The sequence below is a fragment of the Penicillium samsonianum genome (assembly GCF_028829775.1).
Source record: "Penicillium samsonianum strain IBT 33392 chromosome Unknown utg000004l_segment0_segment0, whole genome shotgun sequence".
Classification (NCBI taxonomy): Eukaryota; Fungi; Ascomycota; class Eurotiomycetes; order Eurotiales; family Aspergillaceae; genus Penicillium; species Penicillium samsonianum.
In genome coordinates, this window is record NW_026643262.1 from 4,335,949 (window position 1) to 4,358,951 (window position 23,003).

General features: G+C 49.6%; 8 protein-coding genes across 8 annotated transcripts; 6 read left to right on the forward strand and 2 right to left on the reverse strand.

Annotated features, from left to right (window-relative positions):
• Nucleotides 1-147: 147 nt before the first annotated feature.
• Nucleotides 148-1,174, forward strand: N7471_008591 (sulfotransferase family protein; the record flags this gene model as incomplete). The annotated part of the gene is made up of 4 exons (XM_057281310.1): nt 148-224; nt 290-470; nt 523-824; nt 877-1,174. The coding sequence occupies 4 exons, from the start codon at nt 148-150 to the stop codon at nt 1,172-1,174; spliced, it is 858 nt and encodes a 285-aa protein (XP_057135570.1).
• Nucleotides 1,175-1,651: 477 nt separating this feature from the next.
• On the forward strand, nt 1,652-2,685 carry N7471_008592 (uncharacterized protein; the record flags this gene model as incomplete). Its single annotated transcript, XM_057281311.1, has 2 exons — nt 1,652-2,094; nt 2,154-2,685. 2 exons carry the CDS (start codon nt 1,652-1,654, stop codon nt 2,683-2,685), a joined length of 975 nt encoding a protein of 324 aa, XP_057135571.1.
• Nucleotides 2,686-3,203: 518 nt separating this feature from the next.
• N7471_008593 (DOPA 4,5-dioxygenase family protein) lies at nt 3,204-3,941 on the forward strand (the record flags this gene model as incomplete). The annotated part of the gene is made up of 4 exons (XM_057281312.1): nt 3,204-3,274; nt 3,328-3,460; nt 3,521-3,578; nt 3,682-3,941. 4 exons carry the CDS (start codon nt 3,204-3,206, stop codon nt 3,939-3,941), a joined length of 522 nt encoding a protein of 173 aa, XP_057135572.1.
• A 322-nt stretch (nt 3,942-4,263) lies between these two features.
• N7471_008594 (Vacuolar protein sorting-associated protein 62) lies at nt 4,264-5,503 on the reverse strand (the record flags this gene model as incomplete). The annotated part of the gene is made up of 5 exons (XM_057281313.1): nt 4,264-4,615; nt 4,675-4,836; nt 4,895-4,951; nt 5,006-5,336; nt 5,392-5,503. 5 exons carry the CDS (start codon nt 5,501-5,503, stop codon nt 4,264-4,266), a joined length of 1,014 nt encoding a protein of 337 aa, XP_057135573.1.
• A 2,708-nt stretch (nt 5,504-8,211) lies between these two features.
• Nucleotides 8,212-10,705, forward strand: aspE (septin). Its single transcript, XM_057281314.1, has 3 exons — nt 8,212-8,628; nt 8,822-9,292; nt 9,354-10,705. The coding sequence occupies exons 2-3, from the start codon at nt 8,838-8,840 to the stop codon at nt 10,483-10,485; spliced, it is 1,587 nt and encodes a 528-aa protein (XP_057135574.1). The 5' UTR covers nt 8,212-8,628; nt 8,822-8,837; the 3' UTR covers nt 10,486-10,705.
• Nucleotides 10,706-11,183: 478 nt separating this feature from the next.
• anxc4 (annexin ANXC4) lies at nt 11,184-13,917 on the forward strand (the record flags this gene model as incomplete). The annotated part of the gene is made up of 2 exons (XM_057281315.1): nt 11,184-13,376; nt 13,627-13,917. 2 exons carry the CDS (start codon nt 11,184-11,186, stop codon nt 13,915-13,917), a joined length of 2,484 nt encoding a protein of 827 aa, XP_057135575.1.
• Nucleotides 13,918-17,065: 3,148 nt separating this feature from the next.
• On the forward strand, nt 17,066-19,453 carry gta1 (glutaminase GtaA; the record flags this gene model as incomplete). The annotated part of the gene is made up of 7 exons (XM_057281316.1): nt 17,066-17,259; nt 17,324-17,616; nt 17,667-18,690; nt 18,743-18,945; nt 19,000-19,143; nt 19,197-19,332; nt 19,384-19,453. The coding sequence occupies 7 exons, from the start codon at nt 17,066-17,068 to the stop codon at nt 19,451-19,453; spliced, it is 2,064 nt and encodes a 687-aa protein (XP_057135576.1).
• A 524-nt stretch (nt 19,454-19,977) lies between these two features.
• On the reverse strand, nt 19,978-21,850 carry cps1 (Gly-Xaa carboxypeptidase; the record flags this gene model as incomplete). Its single annotated transcript, XM_057281317.1, has 3 exons — nt 19,978-20,021; nt 20,079-21,415; nt 21,492-21,850. The coding sequence occupies 3 exons, from the start codon at nt 21,848-21,850 to the stop codon at nt 19,978-19,980; spliced, it is 1,740 nt and encodes a 579-aa protein (XP_057135577.1).
• Between the last annotated feature and the right edge of the window lie 1,153 nt (nt 21,851-23,003).

Genomic DNA, 23,003 nt, shown 5'->3' on the forward strand with positions numbered 1-23,003 from the left:
TGCGGCTGGAACGGCCCCCACCTCAGATACCAGAGTAAGCACAGCTGTCAGCTTCTCTTCCCTCATTTAAATGCTGAAAGTCACGACAATCGAAGCCTTTCGTAACATTATTCCCAAGTTGAGACGCCATATCTTGAACCTTCAATCATGTCGCGAAAAATCGACATGCTACCGGGGCCTGTCAGCAAGCCGCCAATGAAAGTGATTGTTGCTAGCCCATGTCGGTAAGATGTCAACATTTACCACGAGTATGACGGGCTAATACCTTTTATCAGATCTGGAACTCTAGGTCTCTATCGAGCGATGCAGATTCTAGTTTCAAACCTTATCACTCCTACGAATGTATGATCGTGCACGGTGTGCCTCACATGGAGGTCGAGTATGAAGCAGTGATGGCACAGCACAACCGCTTCTCTGGCATCAAGCGATACGATCGGGCGGATTTCGAAAAATGGTTCGCCGAATGTGATGTGGGATTTCCGCGTTCGCATCCTCTTTGTCCATCGGCTTAACGTAGTGCAGTGCCTGGTTGAAGTCCCAAGTTTCATGGGAATGACAGTTCTTAGTGTCTACGCAGATGATCCAAATGTCAAGTTCATCCTCACGGAAAGAGAACCCGAGAAATGGGTAGCTTCTGTTAATAACACTGCTGGTACACTGATCAAGAAGGCCGATAGCTTCCCGCTTGTCATTCTTCGATATTTCGATGGCCCGCTGAACCTGTTCTTGAAGCTTAACGAAACTATCTACTGGGCACTTTCCGACAAGACAAATCCAGGTGAGCCTGATAATGCACTTGCGATGCGTCGGAACTACATCGAGTAGTACGTGATACCCCTTAGTTCTTGCAGCGTGGCCACTAACTGACCTCTGTAGTATCGACATGGCCAAGAGAACAATCCCAGCCGACCGTCTCTGTCATATCAAGCTCGAAGATGGACTCGGCTGGGAGCAGATTTGTCCGTTCCTTAACATGCCAATTCCCGATCAGGAATATCCCGATCGCAATGAGCCTGCGAGATTCCAGGCTATTGCTGCTGAATTCATTCAGCCGATGGTCACCAGAGCGATCGTTAGATTTGTCACTGTTGCGGTTCCTACCATCGGAGTCATCGGGTGGGCAGCCATAAAGTATGGGCCGAGACTCTCTGCGGCTGTCGCGAAGCAGCTCTGATCCTTCTGAAATCCACAAAGGATGATTTGTCGTACTCTTTCATTTCTAGGATATAAATCCCACCTGTCAGGGGAATAAATGCGGCCTTGCTCTCCAAGACTGAGAATCACTAGTCTACACCTCGCTTAACCCGTCATACGACCATGTAAGACACACTAACCCAAGCGAGCCCTAGTCTAAAGATCTGTTGACTCGGTCCCTTGCCAAGCCGGCCAGACCGGCAATTCACTTGGCTAGCGAGAGGAACGGAGGAGATTATCCACTGAAAACCAAGCACTTTAAGCCTCATTCGAACATTTCCAAGACCACTACTCCGTACTAGTGATTGTAATTTAACAATCCAACTTTAGTCTGTGGCCTTTGGGCCACAAAACCCTGGGATGCGCGCTGCCTGCGCGAATCTTTCTTTTTTTGAGAGATCATTTCTTTTCCTGCTAGGAGCTCAACAAACGTTGGGATTGCATAACTTTCGCAATCATGACTACCGCATCCGTCGCCGGCGGATACTGGACCTTTGAAAACTACGGCCCCATAACAACAACATTCACCCCGGCGCCCAGCTGTACCGCGACAGATAGACTCTCCCTCGCCCTGATCGATGATGATATGACTCGCGCCCTATTCCAAGTCGCCTGTCCGACATCGACGAGCGACTGGGACTGTATACCGCCTGGCACGACCACGTCGGCAACTTGGTACGATGAGAAAAAATGGGTCGCTTCTGCTGGATACTACTCGCCGGGATTGTACTGTCCTTCCGGTTGGGAGATGATTGGTATGGCATCGCGCGATGATGAGTCGCTGAGTACTTCGGGATTTTTGACCACGTCGGAGGATAAGATTCCGTATTATGAGGAGCCTGTGACACTTTTGGCGAGCTTGTTGGAGCCGAGTCAGACGATGGCGCTTTGCTGTCCTAGGTAAATCAGCATCGCTCTGATTACAACAAAGATAAAACTTGGGCTAATTCATCCTCTAGTTCCATGACGCCAAATGGCCTCGGCCAATGTATCGCGCAAGTTCCAACTTATAAGCCCAGCGTCGGTTGCAAGGTCTACGTGGATAGTGACTACAGTTGGGAGAAGGTAACCAGGACACATGTGCATTCCGGTATCACGAAGACAAACACCTACGATGTGAACTCATTTGTGAGCGCTACTACATCGACTTCGTCTACATCTTTTCCTCCTGGAGTCGAGCGTGTGTTGACGGCTATCTCTTTTGTTCCTATGATTACTATGGTGCATCATCGGTCTGATCTGGAGGCAGCTGGGGTTACGGGTGGGTCTACCAGTGCCAACTCTACTGGGACTGGGACTGGGACTGGGACTGGGACTGGGACCGAGGCTGGAACTGGCACTGCTAGCTCCGAGGCTACAGGAACTGCTGCTTCTACGTCAAACGCTGCCTATAGACTCGGTAGTAGAGCGTCTACTTTGGATGGATTTGGTGTGATTATCGGGGGTTTGGCTGCTGCGGTGGCACTGGGCGTGACTATAATTATCCTGTAATAGATCTTTGGTATTGTAGAATTCAAGCTTCATTGATGTTAGTAATAGAGCTGGAGATGAGAATTTAATTAAATAAATTAAAAATATTTCCAAAAAGGCCACGCACAATGTCCTTTTCATCGTCACCCAGACTTACTCCGTAGTACGCAGCGGTATACAACGTAGGCGCCATGCGACAAACCCCTTCTTCGGGTAATATTGATGCCTTGATGCCTGGTTATTTTCAATGGCACCTAGTTATACCGCTGCGTACTCCGTAGTTAACCGCTCCGCTTTGTCAGAGTGCGGAAATTCCCCCGCCTTGATGATGATACTCCAGGTTTAACTGACGACATTTTTGATCTAAAGATTGGCTGCTTACTAGAGACATTTGCGTTAACTCGACTATTGGAATTGATTTGCAAGCGCCCCGCTCACCCAAGTTATACGCCACCTATACCTGTAGTCTTACACCTATTTCTTTACATACATACCACCACTCTCCTCTCATCTTCTCCAATAACCCGAATCTACTTACAATGACAGACCCATCCGCCTTCTCATACCCATCTCCATTGGAGGGGTACGAAAACCTCGAGCCACTGTCCGAGTAAGTGTCCCACGCAACCACATCGAACTCAAGAAACTGATTCTCTACCGCAGCGAGCGCGCCGAAGACGGCAAGTCATTCAAGAACCCTCAACATGGCGTTTTGAGTAAAGCCTACTCGGAATTCCCGGATCCTCTTTCCAAAGGCCGAGACGGAGGCTTCGACGTCCACATCTATTATTTCCAAGTAGGACGACCCAGCCCGGACCACAAAGCCAAGTCACAGCGAAACTGACACATCAACTAGAACAACCCCGACCAAGCCGCATTTGCCAAAGCGCTCTGGGAACGAATCAGACGAGAATGTAAGCAGCGCACCCTTCTAGCCCAGGAACTGCATCGTCTGGCCGTCTGCAGCGGGATTGACTTGCTCATTTCAATTGATTACTTGCTTACACCTCTAAATAGTCCCCGAGCTTCGAATTTATACTTTCTGGGACCGGCCTATTGGACCTCACCCGGTGGCGATGTTCGAAGTGAGTTTGTTTACGCCAGCAGAGTTCGGAGCTTTCGTTCCTTGGTTGGTTATCAACCGGGGTCCGCTCAGTGCTCTCGTTCATCCTAATACAGTTGCATCGGAGGATGAGCGCAATCATACCCAACGCGCGACTTGGCTTGGGGATCGGATTCCGTTGGATTTGAGGCTTTTTAAGCTGAGGAAGGATTAGTAGTAGTAGAAGAAGAGGAAGAAGTTTTCGAGAAGGCGAAGCAGGAGAGCTTGTGGTACTTGTGCATTGTTTTAGCAAGGTACAAACGCCAATCAATGAAGAGTTATATACAAAAGAGTCCAGTTTACTATCGGCGTGAAGGGATACCTCGAGCTTGGACTAAGCTGAGGCATCACATTTTGATTTTTACTGATATCACCAGGTTGAAGGAAAAGCTCTCAATCTAAACAACGGTCTTTCCACTCTTATCAGTATATACTAAGCCTATATTCTCCTACCTTATTATCATTCTAACATACCCCAATCCATCATCTCCCAACCCTCACAAAGTCTCATTCTCGGAGAAAATCCTGAACGGAAGCACAAAGCACGGCTTAGAAGGACACACCAGCTGTCTATCCAAGCCCTTGAACTTAGGACCATTGGGCCCAGCAACGTTTTTCGCCTCACCAAAGATCGAGGGCTCATTAAGCGGCTGGTCGTCACCCCATCTCCCATTGAAATTCAACCACGCCACCGGATCTTTGGAGTTCACAGCCTGGAACGCAGCTGTTGTTGTATCGTAGGTGTAAGTGTAGACATTGAGCGCGGGATCCCACAGCACGCCGCGGTCTGTATAGTCCAACAGAAACCCCGCAGGGAGGTTGAAGCCCGGCAAGGTGTGGTCATGTTGTCTAGGTGTCTATCAGTATTGACCTCCCGCCAACAAATCTTATAAATTATCTAGATTTACCCTGAAATTGCATAGCTTGCATGCGTGCCTTTCGCAGAGTAGACATATGGCCTCTTATCCTTCTTTTCGACGGCGGCGTAGGTAAATGCCTGTCCGCTGGCGTGCTGGCTGTACCAGATTGCGTCGGGTGTGCCGTTGACGAAGCGGATCATGTTATGTTCCCTGTTTTTTTTTTCTTCTTAGCCAGGTCGACTCTACGCAGGGTGTTCTTCACACTAACCAGTCTCCGATGTGGTCGCCGAATTCTAGGCCTAGGACCTTGCCGCCTTTGTTGAATCTGGGATCAGATTAGTATAAATGCTGCCTCTTTTTGGGATACAGCCGAGCTCACGCGTAGAAGTAAAAATAGAATGCATCAACAGTTCCATTGCCGCGATTTGCGATAATGATGACACTCGCTGTGCCATTTGCTGTTCGTCCCTGTGAGTCTGGCCTGATACCCCGGAACCAGGCTGGCTCTGGATTGGCTTCGATGCCCTCTCGAGAGGTTAGGTAGACGCTTGTGTTTCCCATAGAATTGAGCGTGTCAAGGTTGTTGAGGGTTAGGGGTGACTCCACTCCCTCGATGGTTGTCCAGTTGACATTGGGTCTGGTATGATCGAGCTGCTGTTGGATATCGCTCGGCATGTATGTTTCCTGGCTATGAAGCCAGACTAACGGTGCTGTAAAGCCGAATAAGCAAATCAAGATTAGAACTACATATATCAGATAGTTTACCGTATTCCAAGACATATGGCGGGACGACAGATGTAGCCCTGTCATTGAGTGATGCCCAGACTGGTTGGGTTGAACATAGACCAACTAGTGCCAACGATGTAAAAAGACGCATATTGTGTGACTATCCTCAAGTACTGGAGAGCGATAAGCACAATTTTAATCTTATGGGAGAAATAATCCAACTTGTTAACTTATAACGATGTTTAACCAAAAGTTTATCAGCATGACGTCGTCATGGGAATGAGATTCGAAGTTATACCATGGGGTGAAGAGCATTTGAGCGAAATTCCAAGTAATAGAAGTCCATAATCACAAGGTCTTTTGCTATTCCAGTGACGCCATGGATCCCCCGATATGAGTGATCCCTTGACGGGGACCATGGCAGTGTTCCGAACAGCAGATCACAGCACCTCGTCTCGGATTTTTCAAGCTCAGACAAGAGGGCGAGGCCGTGGATAACCCAAGGTGTACTCAGGTGGTATTTTTCCTGCAATAGGGTGGGATTGTTGAAAGGTTCCCTGTTTACCTCCTTTATCCTCCGGGATAAAGTATGCCTGCCCTATGCAGCCCCGGGGAATGTGAGCCTTATATCGGGTGCCCCATGGACAGGTGGGTGTAGTAGCAAGAGTCATAATTTGTGGTTTGCTGGTCATAATAATAGTGCGATCTGAATGTAGGATCTCATGGCTGAAGATCATTACTCTAAATTGCTGTTGGGCTGACGATGTCACCTGCCCGCGAAGCCATCACGATGAAAGTTCGGGCTGGGGTCCAGTTAAGTTGAGTTGTTTGTAGTGATATAGTTATAGTGTTCCTGTGAATATTGTCATTTGCAATTCTTATTTGTCTTGTGAACCCTGAATGTGTGCACGGCGCTCCTCAGGTTATCTGTGTAGATTGGTGAGATTCACCAATAGTATCGCGTATCTGCACCAGCCGTTGACATTCCCCAATATAGCACGTTTTTATTATGGCCTTTTACATTGTTGGCGGCTTGTAGTTGAATATGTCCATGTCGTTAGATAGGATATCATAGTTCACCATATGGTTTCCAGTTTAATGTATAGGAAGGAGTGCAATTTGAAATTCACTCACTAGAAGCCTTCAGAAATTCCTTAAAATGAGCATATACAAGACCGTTACGCTAGCTTTAGCTGGTTTATTCTATTTAGTTATATCTGTTTGCTTTAATCTTTATAATATCAGTAAATCGTAGTTGGCTTTTCCCGTCATACCATGAAGCTTGGCTATGAAGCATCTCGGACCAACCGAGAGGATACTAACGGCTCGTCTGTCACCGATTGAGACTATATTTCAATTGGTGTTCACAAGCAAGACAATACATAGTCTTCTTTCCCCAAGTCAGTGTGGATATCATCTCGTGTGGACCTGGATGTTGTTCCGCTCCTCTATCACCCAAGTTGGTGTAGATCCTTCCAAGTTCTCATTGGTCGGAGGAAAGGACGCTGCCGGGGCTGGCTCGTTAATCAGTTAGCCAACTGTATCATCTCTTTCAATGGACTGCGAGACCTCGCCATCACACCATCGGCTGGCGGCGTCGAGCCGTGTTCTAATTTCTGCAAGTTCTTGTAGTATCTGCTTGCTAGCACTGGGAGTTAGGTCACAGTCTTTACCTAGGTAAGGTTGGAAGCTCGAGGTATCCTCTCACAATGAACAATCAAAAGAAAAGGAGAGTACATAAACAGTACTTTTGACATTCGAAAAGAATTCAGATTCTCATTCCTCCCTTTACTCTCCCCGGATCCCTTTTACCGTTCTTTCCCAGAAAGAAAGTTCCTGCACGCAAGGAAAATCCACCCCACTTTTGATCCACTCGGTAATTTCTCGAGGTAGGAAACGCGAGTTTTAGGGAGTACATGTACATACTCCATAACTCCATAATGTCATGAGTAAATAACATAGTTTCGGATGTACCATAACTATACAATGCACAAAGACTTTGATAAATTTCCCTCGAAATAGTTCATCGTACCCCAGCCTGTCCCGTGGGCGCCCCACCCCCGTCACAAAATGACCTCTCGTGTTTGGACTGAGATCTTAAATTGCCGTGTTTCAGAATTTGATCTAGCTCGTATTGGAGATGCCCAGGTGGCATGGGTTCGATATGGTTATTAAACGGCGTAGTTAGTTTAATTAGGTGCATTAGATTTCGGCTTCGCGAGCAGTTATTGAGCCGATGGCTTTGCCCTAGGGACGGGACAGGTTAGCCTTAGGTGCTCCATACAATGTCCAGTTTCAGCTGAGGTTGGGACCAAACTGGGGCATAATCTACATATGTGCAAACAGGACAAACACGTACATAGGTACATTGTACTTTCTATGTAACTAACTAGTTAACTACGTATTCTGTTTTGCTTTACTCCGTGATATCCGGATAAATACTCGAATTTAAGTGAAATATCAGCAGTTTCGCATCTCAGTGGATACGTCTAAACGGCCCCTGACGGCCCCTGGCGCACGTTCCAGATTCCGAAGCCACGAGGTGAGAGAACGTGCTGTGTACTCCGTACCTACATATTCAATCCATGGATATCGTGATACATTCTAAGGTTCTTGCGTAAAGGTTCAACATGAAAGACATTCCATGGAGAAACTAAACATCCCGTCCTGGCGTTAGCTTCAGTTGGCGTCGGACGAACCGGCGTTCAATGACCACAGACCAAAGCTCCAAGTGGGGAACAGCCGCTCTGGACCTTGGAGTTGGGGACTTTGTTTTTTTGTTTTTTTTACCCCTGAATGGCCGTATGGGTTTCTGATGGTCTATTATCATTTCGATCCTCCCCTCTATTGTATAGTGAAATTGAATCCTTTCTTTTCCTTCTATCTTTTCCAACTTTCTCCAAGCGCCGCTGTTGCTGGACGCTGTGAGCAGGCCTATTTTCAATAAAAACAAAAAACACCCCCCAAAAAAAGAGGAACTTTGAAGTTCGAACTTTGTTCAAGACCCAATTTCAATTCCATCCCCCCTTCACCCACTGGCTGGGAACTTGTATTTTGTTGATTCCACTCTCGCTTATTCTCTTTCCTTTTCTCTGCTGTCGCAGACACTTTCGTTTTCGAGCCCGATACATTTGCGTTTGGCAATTGGCAATTGGATTGAATCCCACTTTTGTCTATCCAGTTTCGGAGCAGTTTTGAATCGCTCTATCTCCGGATCTGTGCTGCACTATAAGCGCTGTTGAACTCCGATATATACCTAGGTATATCGTTTTATTGGTGAGTGGCAGTTCCCCAAGGTTCTATACCCCTGACGTCTGGTGAGGGGTTTCTGTGCAATATCGAGATTCCCTATCGATAGACAAAACTCCAGGTCTGGTAATAAGAAGAAACAAAGAGAAAGGAGAAATGAAACATGAAAAGAGAAAAGAGAAAAGAGAAAATGAAAAAGAACCTAATGAGGAAAGAACAGACAAACCCATCCCAAAATGGCAACCCCCTCTACGCGCCTGGGACCTGAAACAGACATCAGCCGTCGCACCTCCCTCGGTTTTCTTCGTCGTTCTAAATCCACCGAACCCCTAGGCGAACACAAATCTTCCCGCAAAAAGATGTCCAAAACTCAAATGGAAGATGAGATGCGTCGTCAGCGCGAGTCTTATGCCCCTAAAGTCCCTCCCCGCTTGCCTGATCTTTCCCCCGCCCCGCAACTGGAAACTTTTGGAGGTGAGGAACGTGAGAAGGTCGCCAACCCAATCCCAATCCGTCCACAGTCCGGAATTCCCGCATCGCCCTCTATGACTGGGTCAATCAGCAATGTCGATCCCTATGCGCGCACTGAGAGCATGACCCATCGTGGCCGATATAGCTATGCTAGTAGTGCTGTCAGCACTGTGAACAGCCCCCGCCGTGTGCGCCGTCGCAAGGACCCCACCTCATACAAGTGAGTCGCGAGGATACGAAAACAACAACAGGCAGACCAGCTAACAATGGAACGTGTTTAGTGTGCTTGTCATCGGTGCTCGTAACTCGGGGAAAACGTCATTCCTCAACTTCCTCCGCAGTGCTCTGACCATGCCCGCACACAAGCACCCCTCGCGCACCCCTGAGGAGGTCGAAGAGCTCGAGCGTCAAACCTCAGCCTGGGAAGGATTCACGTCGCAATATCTGGAAACGGAGTTCGACGGAGAACGTGTCGGACTTACCCTATGGGACTCTGTAGGTCTTGAGCGGAACATCGCAGATCTTCAGCTACGTGGCGTGACAGGCTTCCTGGAGAGCAAGTTTGAGGAGACCCTCGCCGAGGAGATGAAGGTTATCCGTTCTCCCGGTGCCCGCGATACCCACATTCACTGCACTTTCCTACTTCTGGATCCTGTGCGTCTTGATGAGAACATCGCCATGGCCGAGCGTGCTGCCAATGGCACGTCCAAGGCCACTGATGCGCCCGTGGTTGGGATTCTGGACGAGAATCTGGATATCCAGGTGTTGCGCACGGTGCTGGGCAAGACCACTGTCGTGCCGGTTATCAGCAAGGCGGATACAATCACCTCCGCCCACATGAACTACCTCCGCAAGGCGGTCTGGAACAGCCTGAAGCAGGCCAATATCGACCCCCTTGAGATCTTGACATTGGAGGACCAGGAGGAAGAATACTCGTCGGAAAGTGCGGATGAAGAGGAAATCCTGGAGCTTGAGACCAAACCCGAGTCGACCGAGACTGGAGATGCCAGCGAAGCTAAAGAATCTGAGACCGCAACCGAAAATGTCCCCAGCTCGCCCTCGCAGCTCAGCCAGGCCACTCGCCGGTCCAACGCGTCGCAGGCCATCAACCAGCACGTTCCGTTCTCGATTCTGTCCCCGGACCCTCACTCGCTGGCCGCTGGAGACCAACCCGTCGGTCGCCGATTCCCCTGGGGCTTTGCTGATCCATATGACGCCGAGCACTGTGACTTTGTTCGCCTGAAGGACTCCGTCTTCTCCGATTGGCGCTCCGAGCTGCGGGAGGCCAGCCGTGTGGTCTGGTATGAGCGCTGGAGAACCAACCGCCTCAACCGCAACGGACAGCCCGCGCCCGCCCAGAAGCAAAACTACGGTGGCCGTCAGGGACCTCATGACGGCCGTCGCACGCGATAAACGGGTTGTCTCCCCTTCCTTCTGTTCCCATAGCTTTCTCTTCCAGCACATACCCCCATTCTTCGCGGCCTGGCACCTCGCAAGGCTTCTTTTTATGTCATACCTTCTGCTTTTTCTCTTCTGACAAAATGTTTCGAAATCCGGAACCTGTACTAGTCCTGTTCATCTATTGTTTGCACGGTAATTTGATAGTTTATCTTGAATGCTGCGTAATTCCAAGACATAGTAAACAACCTTCCAAGATGAATGTACTAATGTACCCCTCGGCTTCATTTGCAATCTGACATGCGCATTGGCCAGTCTTCTGCGGCTGAAGGGCTGGTCACCGATGATCTCGAGTCCAAGCTTAGCTGTAAGCCAATAAGAGCCGCTAATCCTTGGCTACATGAGGAGGGTGAAGAATCACAGACTAGCTCTTCATAAGTTGGCGCCGATGAATACGAGGTGCTATTAAACATCTCGCTTTGTCTTTTATTTCCTTTTCTTTTCAATTCACCTACACATAGGTAGAGAGAAGGCTTCATTCTATACCCTTGGAAGTATAGAATGGCCTAGTGGACATCGCACAAAGAAATTCCCCCAGTCCAACTCTTCCTTTTGTGTGACCAAAGCCTGTCCTCAGACAAAAAAAGAAAATAAACACCGTTGAACACACATTATTGCATATCAAATCAGAACAAACCCCCATTGGACCAAAAATGTCACTCCAAGTGAACGACCCACGGTCGGGAACCCGATCCAAATCCCCTGGCCGCGAGCGCTCACGGTCGCGGTCGCGCGACAGCCGAGTCCCCTCCCCCTCGCCTTCACCCTCCCATCGCTCCCGCTCACCAGCCGTCGAAGCCCCCAGAAGCAAAGTCTACAATCCCGACGAAGAAGCCGAAATCGAGCGCCAATACAAGCTCATCAGCGAGCGCCGTCGCGACCCAAACTCCGAGGAGTCGCGTCCCGTCATCTCGCGCGCCCCAAGGACCCCCCGCTACGACGTGGACCGCTCAGACTCGGACTCGGAGTCTAGACGTCGCGACGCAGAAAGCTCAAGGCGACGTCGCGATGACCGCTATGAACACTCGGACGAGGAGCGTGGTTCCACTGCGACTTCGTCGCGGTCGCATCGACGACGACCCTCGTCGCCAGACCGCAGTCGCGTGAATCACCACGACTCAGACGACTCAGCCGACGATCTGGCTTACGGTGATGCGCCAGGCAGCCATCCCAGCTACGCGCGCCCTAATCGGTACAGCTATGCCCAGCCCACGCAGTTCGTCTCCGCCGTCTCCGCTGCCCCGCGACAGTCGGGATACCCTGCTACCGCTGCGCCGGTTGACTGGGCCTCTGTGCCGGAATGCGAACGTCCTGGGTTCGTGCCGCCTTCCTCGCAGCCGGGCCCGGCTACCATGCCCGGCGCGTTCCCTGTGGCGTCGACATATCCCACTGCCTCGGGCGCTGTCCCGGCGCCGGTGAATCCCCCGCTGCAGTATACTGGTTTGTCGGGCCAGCAGGCTCCGTATGCCACGAGTGCGGGGTATGCGCCCTCACATTACCGTACGGCCTCGGCGAGTGATACGGGTTATCCACCCCCGGCGGCTGGATATGCGAATCCCGGCGTGTACCAGTACGCGCAGGTCGATCCTAATGTGAAGTATGCTTCGAAGACGGTGCCGGTGTCCGGGCCGAAGCCGATATACCCTGCTTCTACACATGAGCAGTTTTCGAGGCCGATACCGCAGCAAGCGCAGAATCAGTATCAGTATCATCCGCAATCGCAGCAGCAGCAGCAGCAGCAGCAGCAGCAGCCGCCTCCAGACCAGTATCGGTATAAACACGAGCCTCAGAAACAGGAGCCTCAGTTTGTGGAGATCGCGCCTGGGAGTCGGTCGAGTGCTCGTCCACACAGTCACTCTGTGTCATCGTCGAATAACCTCGCAGTTGGAGGAGCCAGTGCAGCTCATTCGGCTCATCCCCCGGCTAGTCCACTGCTGGAGCCGTATCACGGTACATACCAGTCCATCTCACCGATGCCAACCGCGATCGTCATCCCCTCCATCCGCGACGATGACATCTCCGACTTCGAACCCCTCGACGGCGGAACCTCAGCCTCAGACTCAGGTCGACGCAGCAAACACACTCGCTCCCACTCATCCGTCAGCGAAAAAGAATCCCGCTCCCGCAGCAGCAAAGACAAGAAAGACAAAGAGCGCGACGACCGAAAAGACAAAGACGACAAACGTCGCGTCCGCCCAGTAACTACCCACGACCGCCACGACTCAAGCTCCTCGATCCTCAGCACCGACCCACGAGTCCTGGTCTCCCCAACAACAGGCCGTAAGCGCGTCTCCTTCTACGACGCCGGCCCAGACGCCGCAGCCATGCAATCCGCCCTAAACCACACCCGAAACATAGACAGCAAACCCATAATCCAAATCCTACCCCGTCTAACAAGCGACGAGATCCTCCTCCTGCGCCAGGAATACAAAACTCGCGTCCGCATGCAAGGAAAGGGAATAAACCTCGCCAAACACCTCCGTCTCAAACTAGGCAGTTCCTCCTTCGGAAAAGTATGCTACGCCACCGCCCTCGGCCGCTGGGAATCGGAAGCATATTGGGCAAACTGCTATTACCAAGCGGGGACCTCACGTCGCGAACTCCTAATCGAGTCCCTGATGGGAAGGTCGAATGCCGCGATCCACGAAATCAAAAACTCTTTCCGTGATACGCGTTACGAGAATAGTCTTGAGCGCTGCATGCGCGCCGAGCTGCGCGCGGATAAGTTCCGCGTGGCCATTCTGCTTGCGCTTGAGGGGCAAAGACAGGATGATCGTGAGCCGCTGGATAAACGGCTCGTTAGGGATGATGTGCAGGATTTGCATCGGGCGATTGTGAAGGAGGGGGTGAGACTGCTATGATTCATATTATTGTCCTGAGAAGTGATTCGCATCTGCGTGAGGTGTTGCGTGCGTATGAGGATAATTATGGACATAATTTTACCAGGGCTATGATTTCGAAGTCCAGGAATTTGGTGGTATGTATTCGATATCTCCCCCACCCTTTCAGTCAATACTGGATACTGCCTCTGAATCCTGATTTTGAAATTGAAATTGAAATCGAACCCATTGCTAACATATACGTATAAATCTCCAGGGCGAAACCCTAGCCCACATCCTCAACGGCGCAATCAACAGACCAATGCGCGACGCCCTCCTCCTCCACCAAGCCCTACGCGAATCCCGTACCGGCCGCGAGCGCTCAGAACTACTCATCTCCCGTCTCGTGCGTCTGCATTGGGAACCTAGACATCTTGATCTCGTTAAGAATGAGTACAGACGCAGATACCATGAGCGTCTCGAGGAGGCTATTGCCGAGGAGATTCTGTCGTTGAATGGGGGACAGGATTGGGGGGAGTTTTGTATTGAGTTGGCGCGGAATGCTTGAGTGCTTTTCTTATGTGTCCTGCTCTAGGGGTGGGGTCGGTTTGGACTTTGTTTCTTCTGGAAATTATCTCTATACTTGGTTTTTGTTTGGTGCACTTTGTATGTACTTGTTGGTTGTGCTCCTCTATGTTCTATTTATAAGGTGTATTGCATGTGTATACAAAGTAGGATTATTATTCCTTTAAGCTGCTTCTTAGGGCTGGCGGTAGTGGGTTGATATGGATGCGTCGCTAAGCCCCAGATGAGGTACATGCATATCGGTCTTTTCGTCGATATTATCTAGCGCGACCAGGAGAATTGGTAGTTCAGGGGTCGGGTGGAATTAGCCGCCCTGCTAGCCAGGGGTATGTATCCTTGGATGTTGTTTAGGCGCTGTACAACCCTATAATTTCTTACAGACATTATACACCAAGTTTCATATTTGCTGATACTTATGCCCAAAAGACTTCTGATTCCGGATACATGACCTTCTTAATTCTTCGTCTATTGAACACACCACATTCAACCGGGGATTTGACGACAAGTTTGTGTTCGGAGATTCCGCATTGCCCATGGACGCTGAACCTTTTACCGGAGAGATGCTGCAATCAAGTAGTAGCACTATGGTCGAAAAAGAGCTGGACGAATCTGAATCGACCGTAGACACTGAACGATCTGCTGTTGAGATACCCCAACTGGATAGTGACTCTGTTATTGAAAAAAATGGGAGCCGTTGTTTGATACTTGGCTACTCATTTGTTTGAGCACAAGGGTGTTAAGTGTCAGGTCATTAATCGATATGACAGATCAGTCTGAGTCTCCTGTTGAAATCTGAGATTGTCGCTAGTTGCTTCACTGTTTGCTTTCCACTGTGATCTTCCAAGCGACAAAACCACTACTATGGTGCGCTTGGCACGATTATTATATTGCTTCGTCTTGTTCTTATTGCTCTTCTTGCTCTTTGCTGGGGCCGGGGGGGGGGGGGGGTTCATACGGGGTGGACACTATTTCCTTTGGCAGGCCTAAATGGATTTCATCCAGATATCCAAGAATGTTGATATACATGCATACTTCTAAATTTGGCCGAGAAGGGTCAGCGTTAGTAAACGTTTTTATAAGCGAGCCGCTCTGTGCAAATATCTTACGTCAAGCATATGCTCGTCTCTAGGTGAATGGGGTTAACTAATCCGTTCAACTTCACTTTGCACCATATCGTGGGCAACATTTCATATATGTCATCTAGTAATTATCACTTGTACAGAGGCATATCATAAATAGACGTGCTATACTTTCCAAGGCTCTATACAAGCATTTAACTAGTGGGGTAGGTGGAGCAAGTTGGCAAGTATCAAAAGCCTATAGGGGTAAGTAACTCCACATACTGAAACAATCCGCAAAGTTCGCTTCTAATTATGTACACAACTCATCGCCCCAGAGGGGTTTGGAGGTTAAAGTCATTGCCTTTTGCCTAAAAAGGCCTTTAAAACTGCGGAGCAGGCAGTGGCACGCGTCACTCCAGGGCTGCCCCCAGGTGTGAACAAGTCAAGTCCCAAGCGCGCTCTTTACGTAAATAATTATCAATAGAAGATCACGGGGTGTATTAAAACCCTTCAAGCAATGGCACAGGAGCAAGACCGGCCATAGACTAGAATCTAATATATTACTTCATCGGAGATAGGAAAAAAGGAGAAAATATACTTCGGGGAACGGACCCCGAAAGCGTGGATTTTGATCATTTCGAAGTTCTATTTAATCAGAAGGGGGTTTATGTTCTTGCTGTGGAAAAAGTATACCGTAAACTGAATAGACCGACATATCACGCAGCAAGGAGGGTTCAATAAGAAGTGGATCATGAACTCCAAACCAGATCCTGCATTTGTACTACGTCGCGCACGCGACCTCAGCCCATGCTGCATATACTCCGTACGGAGTTCTCTGTACTCCCTATTAAATACAAGGTACATGCAATTACATGCAATTACATGCAACACAATAGTCTAGGTCTGATGGGATTTTGAAGTCATTTTTGTCTCCGATCGGGCTGTCGGGGCCAAAGCTAACGCGCAGAGACGAGCTTCTCTGCAAGGGGAACCCCTCTGATTTGAGACCAGGAACTCATGGACATCTCAGCATTTACTGCATGTTCCCGAGATCTTCCGTACTCCAGATACCGTGGCTATTCAAATCTTTTCATTCCATGCTCTCATCAAATGAATGCCACGCTGCTGATCGCCATTTCCCCGCAGATTTATCGGCACTAAATACCAAGGCCTTATATTACATGCCTTAAATCAAAGCCGACGGCCGATATGTCCGCATGATGCTATCACGAAGGACATTAAGCTTGGCGCTTTTCTTGACTCGTGCCTTATTATTTGCCCTGGGCCTATCGGCGATGCCCTCAAACCACCGTTTCTTTTTCGTCTGCAGCCCTAATTTTCTACACCTCTCACCACACACTCTTCTTCTCCGCACCTTTATTTGCGCCATGCCGCTGTGTGGTCCATCATCTGCAAGGCGCGCACTAAACTAGAGTTAGATTACTCCGGTGCTCTTGTCTACTGACGGCACTCATTTTGTCGATCCGCATAGACCGCTGCTTGTCTTCCATGCGACGTGAGGATATGCCGTTTCTTCCGGAAATTGATAGACCGCGCTTTTGGGATTTGACTTTGAATATAGCCATTCTAGGAAAGTCCACCATCATTTCCACGGCCACTCCACTCAGATCCCCCTGTCCTGATCCCACCCCTAACATCACTAAGTCCCTCTCTTAGCATGAATCTTCTTCCACCCGGGCATTGACAGAGGTCAGCAGATTAGCGTCCTTGGGATTTATCGAGACATGCAGGTCTGCTGCTACCTATTTTCTATTATGCCAAGCCGCTTTGATATTCCCCAGTAGAGAGCACATTCTGGTATGCGGGTCTCGGAGGGGCCTTTGGCTCCTCCCCCTCTCTTCGTAGATTGAGCTCGACTATAAAAATGTCGCTGGCATTCCTCTCCTGTAAACACAACGCCGATCCCTTTCTTCAGTCGTCCCATCAGAGTGCTTGTGCAGCCAAGCTCCTAAGAGCTAATTTCCCTTTTCTGGAAATAAATAACAGAGCAAACTTGCCCCTGCATTGGACTTTGTGTATCTTACCATCTCTTCGTCCAATTCTGTCATAATGCAGCTGTATCGCCTCGGTCTGCTGGTTGCTTCCTTTGTGTCCTCCATTGGAGCACAGTCGACCTTCTCCCCTGCCCGTCCCCCGGCTATACCCCTCGCTGTTAGGTCACCGTATCTGAGCACTTGGCTCAATGTAGGAAGTGATGGTGGTAATGGCGGGTACTTGGCTGGTCAATGGCCTGTCTTTTGGCAGTAAGTTGATCATTATTCTCCTTTGAGCTATGTAGGAACATTTATACTAAAGAAACATAAACAGAAACCAGATCACTGGGTGGACAGGTATGATCCGCGTCGACGGCAATACCTATACTTGGATGGGCCTGCCCGGATCCAAAACCGTCAATCAGACCGCGTTTGAGTATACTTCGACTAAGAGTATCTTCACTATGAACGTGGAGAATAAGCTTGAAATGAACATTACATTCTTGTCGCCTGTTACACCCACCGATCTCAAGCGCCAGTCCCTCGTTTTTTCTTATCTTAATGTTGAGGTCTCTTCTCTTGATGGCCAAAAGCATGATGTGCAGGTCTACGCGGATATCTCCGCAGGTTGGTGCTCTAACCTATTTTCATACATACAACGACTAACGAGATGTTAGAATGGGCATCGGGCGACCGAAATGCCGTTGTAGAGTGGGAGTATGGTACCACTGACGGTGTGGCCTACCACAAAGTACACCGACAGACTCAGCTGGCATTTTCCGAAAAGAACGAGCAGGCCGAATGGGGTAACTGGTACTGGGCCACCGACGACTCGAAAGGCATGACCCACCAGGCTGGTGCGGATACCAACGTCCGTGGTCAGTTCGCGAGCATTGGAAAACTCACCAATGGCGCTGACACCAACTTCCGGGCTATCTCCTCCACCTGGCCCGTCTTTGGGTTCTCATCCGATCTGGGCTCGGTCGACTCTTCGCCCGTCAGCACACTCTTCTCGCTCGGTCTGACACAGGATGAAGCCATTCAATACGAAGGCGCTTCGAAGTATGCTCCAGTACCGTCCTTGTGGAAGAGTTATTTCGGTAGCGAATTGGCCGCCCTTTCATTCTTCCACAAGGATCATGCCGAATCGAGCAATCTCGCGACCTCTTTCGATAGCAGGGTGGCCCAGGATTCAATTGCCACAGCTGGACAGGACTACCTCACTGTTACCTCGCTCTCGGTTCGGCAGGCATTTGGTGCTACCCAGCTCTGCGGTACGAAGGACAAAATGTACATGTTCCTGAAGGAAATCTCTTCGGACGGCAACATGAATACCGTGGATGTTATCTTCCCAGCCTACCCGATTTTCTTGTATACCAACCCCGAACTCCTGAAGCTCGTTCTCACTCCCCTGTTTGAGAACCAGGAGGCTGGAAAGTATCCCAACACATATTCCCTGCACGATCTAGGCTCGGCTTACCCGAACGCCACGGGTCACTCCGATGGCAGCGACGAGAGAATGCCATTGGAAGAGTGCGGAAATATGCTTATCATGTCTTTGGCTTACGCACAGAAGTCGGGTGACACTGACTTTTTGAATGCACACTACACTCTGCTCAAGCAATGGACCAGTTATTTGGTTGAGGACTCGCTTTACCCTGCAAACCAGATCTCAACAGACGACTTCGCTGGCTCCCTAGCGTGAGTGAGCCCTTCCTTCTCTGAAACTTTCAAAACTAACCGGTATGATTAGCAACCAAACCAACCTCGCACTCAAGGGCATGATCGGGATTCAGTCCATGGCGGTCATTGCCAATCAGACTGGTCACACCGCTGACGCTGCTAATTACTCGAGCATCGCCAAAGACTACATCACTCAGTGGCAGGACCTGGCTATTTCCAAGAATGCAAACCCGCCCCGAACGACCTTGTCGTACGGCGACACCGCTAGCCATGGTAAATTCAGCCCTCTGTTTCCAGTCTATCAAGCCTTGCTTACCAATTCTGCAGGTCTTCTCTACAACCTCTTTGCCGATGCCCAGCTCGACCTGAATCTTGTTCCCCAGTCTGTCTATCAGATGCAGAGCGACTTCTACCCGACTGTTGAAAACAAGTACGGTGTGCCTCTAGACACCCGCCACACATACACTAAAGGTAAAAGCCCCGACAGCTCACCATGTATTGGCAAAGTACTCATAATTCGATAGGTGACTGGGAGTGCTTTGCAGCAGCTGTCAGTTCAATCGATACTCGGGCTATGTTTATCAAGGATCTCGCGACCTGGATCAACGAGACACCGACAAACCGAGCCCTGACTGATCTGTACGACACTCTTTCAGGAAAGTAAGTCAATATACCCTCAAGCCTGTAATGGTCCTTGCTGATAAAACCTAGTTACCCTCAAAATACTTTCGTCGCTCGCCCCGTCATTGGTGGTTGCTTCGCTCCTATCCTTGTCCGCTAGCGGATCCCTTCGCTTCTTGTTAATTTATTTCACCTATAACGCCTTCTGGCCTTTTCCTCCGTTGATCGCCTCTTTCTCTCCCAAAGACTTTCGTTTAAAAGTTCTGGTCTAGTATATTTACCACCAGTGATGGTGGAAGACGTGTCGGATACCTTTCGTTCGCTTCGTGAATGCCTTTTTATTGTTTATACCCATTCATTGTCTTGCCTTTTGGCATGGGCTGTGCGAGGTTTGTTGAGATCCTTGCATATGCATCTGTCTGAGTATGTGATGATTCTCGGATCTGCATGAATTTGTGACTTCGGCCTATTTAGGGATATATGTTCGGATGCTCTAACATTGGGGCATATCAATTCTATAACAAAGTGATCTATCGAGCAATGATTTTCCTTTGCTAGCTAAATTTGAAAGCAGCATATATTGAGCCCCTGACCAGAAATGGGAGGATCTTTAGATCTAAAGTCCGTATGTACCAGACCTTCATATACATGGGTCAAAGTATCTTATAATGGAGAGTAGCATGTTCACTCGGATTTTCCATCCCAAGCATCGAAAGACCGAATGAGATCTGATAAAAATTAGCCAGACTCCCTAAAAGGAGCAATGAACGAAAAAGAGAACATACCATAGTAAAGCATTATGCCTTCAAGATGCACATCCAAGCGAATCCGCTCGTCCACAGTATGAATATTCAGCGATCCACCAGCCCGTGACGGACTCCAACGGTAGATATTCTCCGACAAAGACCAGTAGAAGCGCGTATCTGTATTTCCAGTCATGACATCTCCCGTGACAACAACCGTCGGCTTAGATCCAGACGCAGACTTGGAAAGCGGGTTCGAGTGCGACTCAAAGACACTACGAGCCACTCCGGCAAAGTGCGCCCACACCTTCGACGTGAGCGGATCTGTTGGCGAGATCGGAGCCGGGGAAAGAGGAACGCTAAGCGGGGACAGGGTGAGAGTACGGTCGCTCGCATCTCCTTCCGTGGACTCCGCCACACCGGGGAAGGCAACACGTAGAGTAAGATTATGAGATTCTGCGATGGGGCTGATAAGTCGGATAGCCCGCTCACGCAGCTCATCGGGCGTCTGGTGTAGTGCGACACGGTAGTTGACCACCGCTGAGATCTTCTCTGGCAGGGCGTTTGTCTTGACACCGCCGTGGATCAGGTCTGCGGCCTGCGATGTCTGCATTGTATAGCGGACAGCGGGACCGCGGGAGCTGGCAACGGCCTCGCCTAGAGCGGCGGGATCATCTGCTGCCAGCTTGTCGGATAGCCAGGTCTCAACGTGGTCGGGTGAATACCGTGCCTGGCACTCCAGCATCCCGTGGGCGGGGTGGTTGGTATCCAGCCAGGCGGGGAACAGCTCCTTCCGCTCGAGCTCGTACAAAATCTCCGCCATGATACCGATGCCGGTGTGCGCGGGCGGGATGGAGCTGTGGCCGCCAGGCACGGCAATATCGATAATGAGATCCAGACTACCCTTCTCGCCGACAGCCGGGAGAGCATATAAGATCTCGCCGTTAGGGTCGGACTCATCACCCAGGCTCTGAAGTCCCATTCCGCCCTCGTCGAGGATGAATTCGAAAGAGTCTTTGCCGTACTTTTCCTCCAGAGCTGCTGAGATTGCTCCGGCGCCTAGGAAGCCATGTGATTCCTCGTCGAACCCGAAGGCAAACAACACCGTGCGCTTCGGCTGCCAGTCCTGCGAGAGCAGGTCTTCGACTACGGACAACAGTCCGATAAGGACGTTTTTGCAGTCGCTTGCGCCACGGCCCCAGATCCATTCGCCGTCAAAGACGCCTGCGAAGGGCGGGTGGGTCCAGTCTGATGGGTCGTCGATCGGGACGACATCCTGGTGGGCCATGAAGAGTAGCGGCTTGCGTGAAGTGTCAACACCCTCAAAGGTGAAGACTAGACCGAGCCGGTTAATGTGCTCAACCTTGGCGCGGCCGTGTCTATGTGCTGTGTTTAGTATTTTCTCTTTTCATTCATAGCTGGCGGGCCATGTTCAATAATTGGACAATTTCTTACACTAGAGGGAACATTTCCTCCAACAGCGATTGGAATTTGACTACAGGCTCGAATGCCTCATCGTATGGGTCTTTCATATAATCACCCACGGTGGTTGGGATCTGCACCGCGCGCGAGAGCCGCTTTGCCTGGCGGGCACGGAAGGCATCGTCGGTGAGGAAGATCTGCGATGAGTGTAGGCCATCATTGGGGGTGCTAATCTTAGGCGGCTGTGGGCAGGTTTCCCGTGTAGATGGTTTCGATAGCGGGTTATAATAACTGCCCGACAGATCGTTGTCCGGGAAGAGAAGCTGCTGTGTGGGGATATTGAGCGCTAGCGATGGCACTGCGGCCAGGCCGAGGAGGGCGAGAGTTTTCATGGTCGGATTGAGTTGATTGAATACTTTGCAGTGAAAATACTCAAAGATCTTGGAAAATCGACACAAAGGGATTCACAATAGCTTAAACAGAGCACGTCAAGGCTTATCTTATCTTCCCCTCTCCTCACCTCGCTCGGCTGGCGGCCGTTGCCGATAGCGAATTGCCCTATCAGGGTGGTTGTTTTGCCGAGAGTTGGGGTAAGTGTAGTATGTATTGATCATGTTGGGGTTGACAGTTCAACTTTGATTCTTCATGTTCAAATGGATTGGAAGTTACCTATATCTCGATAGACTTCCGAGCCCCATTTTCGTTTCTTTCCCGTTGCGGGGCAGAAGACACGCAATAATAGATTGAAGCTAGTATTCAAGCTGAGACAAAGTAAACATCAATGTCTCACAGCCATGTAATGATGTTAAGCCGTGTACGGAGTATTCTCGGCATTTTCCGAAATTGGAATCTGCTTCTCTGGCATATAAGGAAGAAAATGAATTTGATTAGCTTGTGTATCATTTTCCACAAAATAGAATGAGAACCAATGATATCTTCCGTCTATATACCAGTAGTAGGGGCATTGAACTGTTCGCCATAATATTATCCCAAGTCCTTATCCCTGGAGATACCATTGGATATTATTCTTGTTGGCCGTACGGATTATACTTGTGACTTGTTCTTGTTAAGGCTACATATGTCCAGGTACATATGTAGTTAGATGATCATCGGTATCGTATAATCTTCGTCACAACCAATCTTAGTGGGATGTACCGCGAGCTGAATCTCTATACAATTGGATAAGTGTTTCCTGTCAACTCGGATTCATAGTGAAATCGGAATATTGATATTTTCCAGCCCCTGACCATGTTTGATCTACTTAGTTCACCGGTTCCTATTCCAATCTGAACTGTCGACCATGCCGATATAGGCAATGCCGTGTAGGCAATGATGATAGATCCCTGACCTATCTTAAAAGGCAGTATAACACTTTGAAAACCTAGACATGGATACTGGTCAGCGGCGTTCGGCGGGAAGTTTCCAGGTACAACGTAAATCGCAATCCAATAGTCATTATTTCCTCCCCACATGTGCGGGTTCCGTATCCCTGGGTCAAAATGGGGATACCCGAAGTTGGGCAGGTAAAATCGAAATTTCTCAAAG

Excerpts from the sequence above, each read along its gene's own strand:
- aspE (XM_057281314.1), top strand. The coding sequence starts at position 8,838 with ATGGCAACCCCCTCTACGCGCCTGGGACCTGAAACAGACATCAGCCGT. Across the intron at positions 9,293-9,353 it reads AAGGACCCCACCTCATACAA|TGTGCTTGTCATCGGTGCTC; the intron begins GTGAGTCGCGAG and ends GAACGTGTTTAG.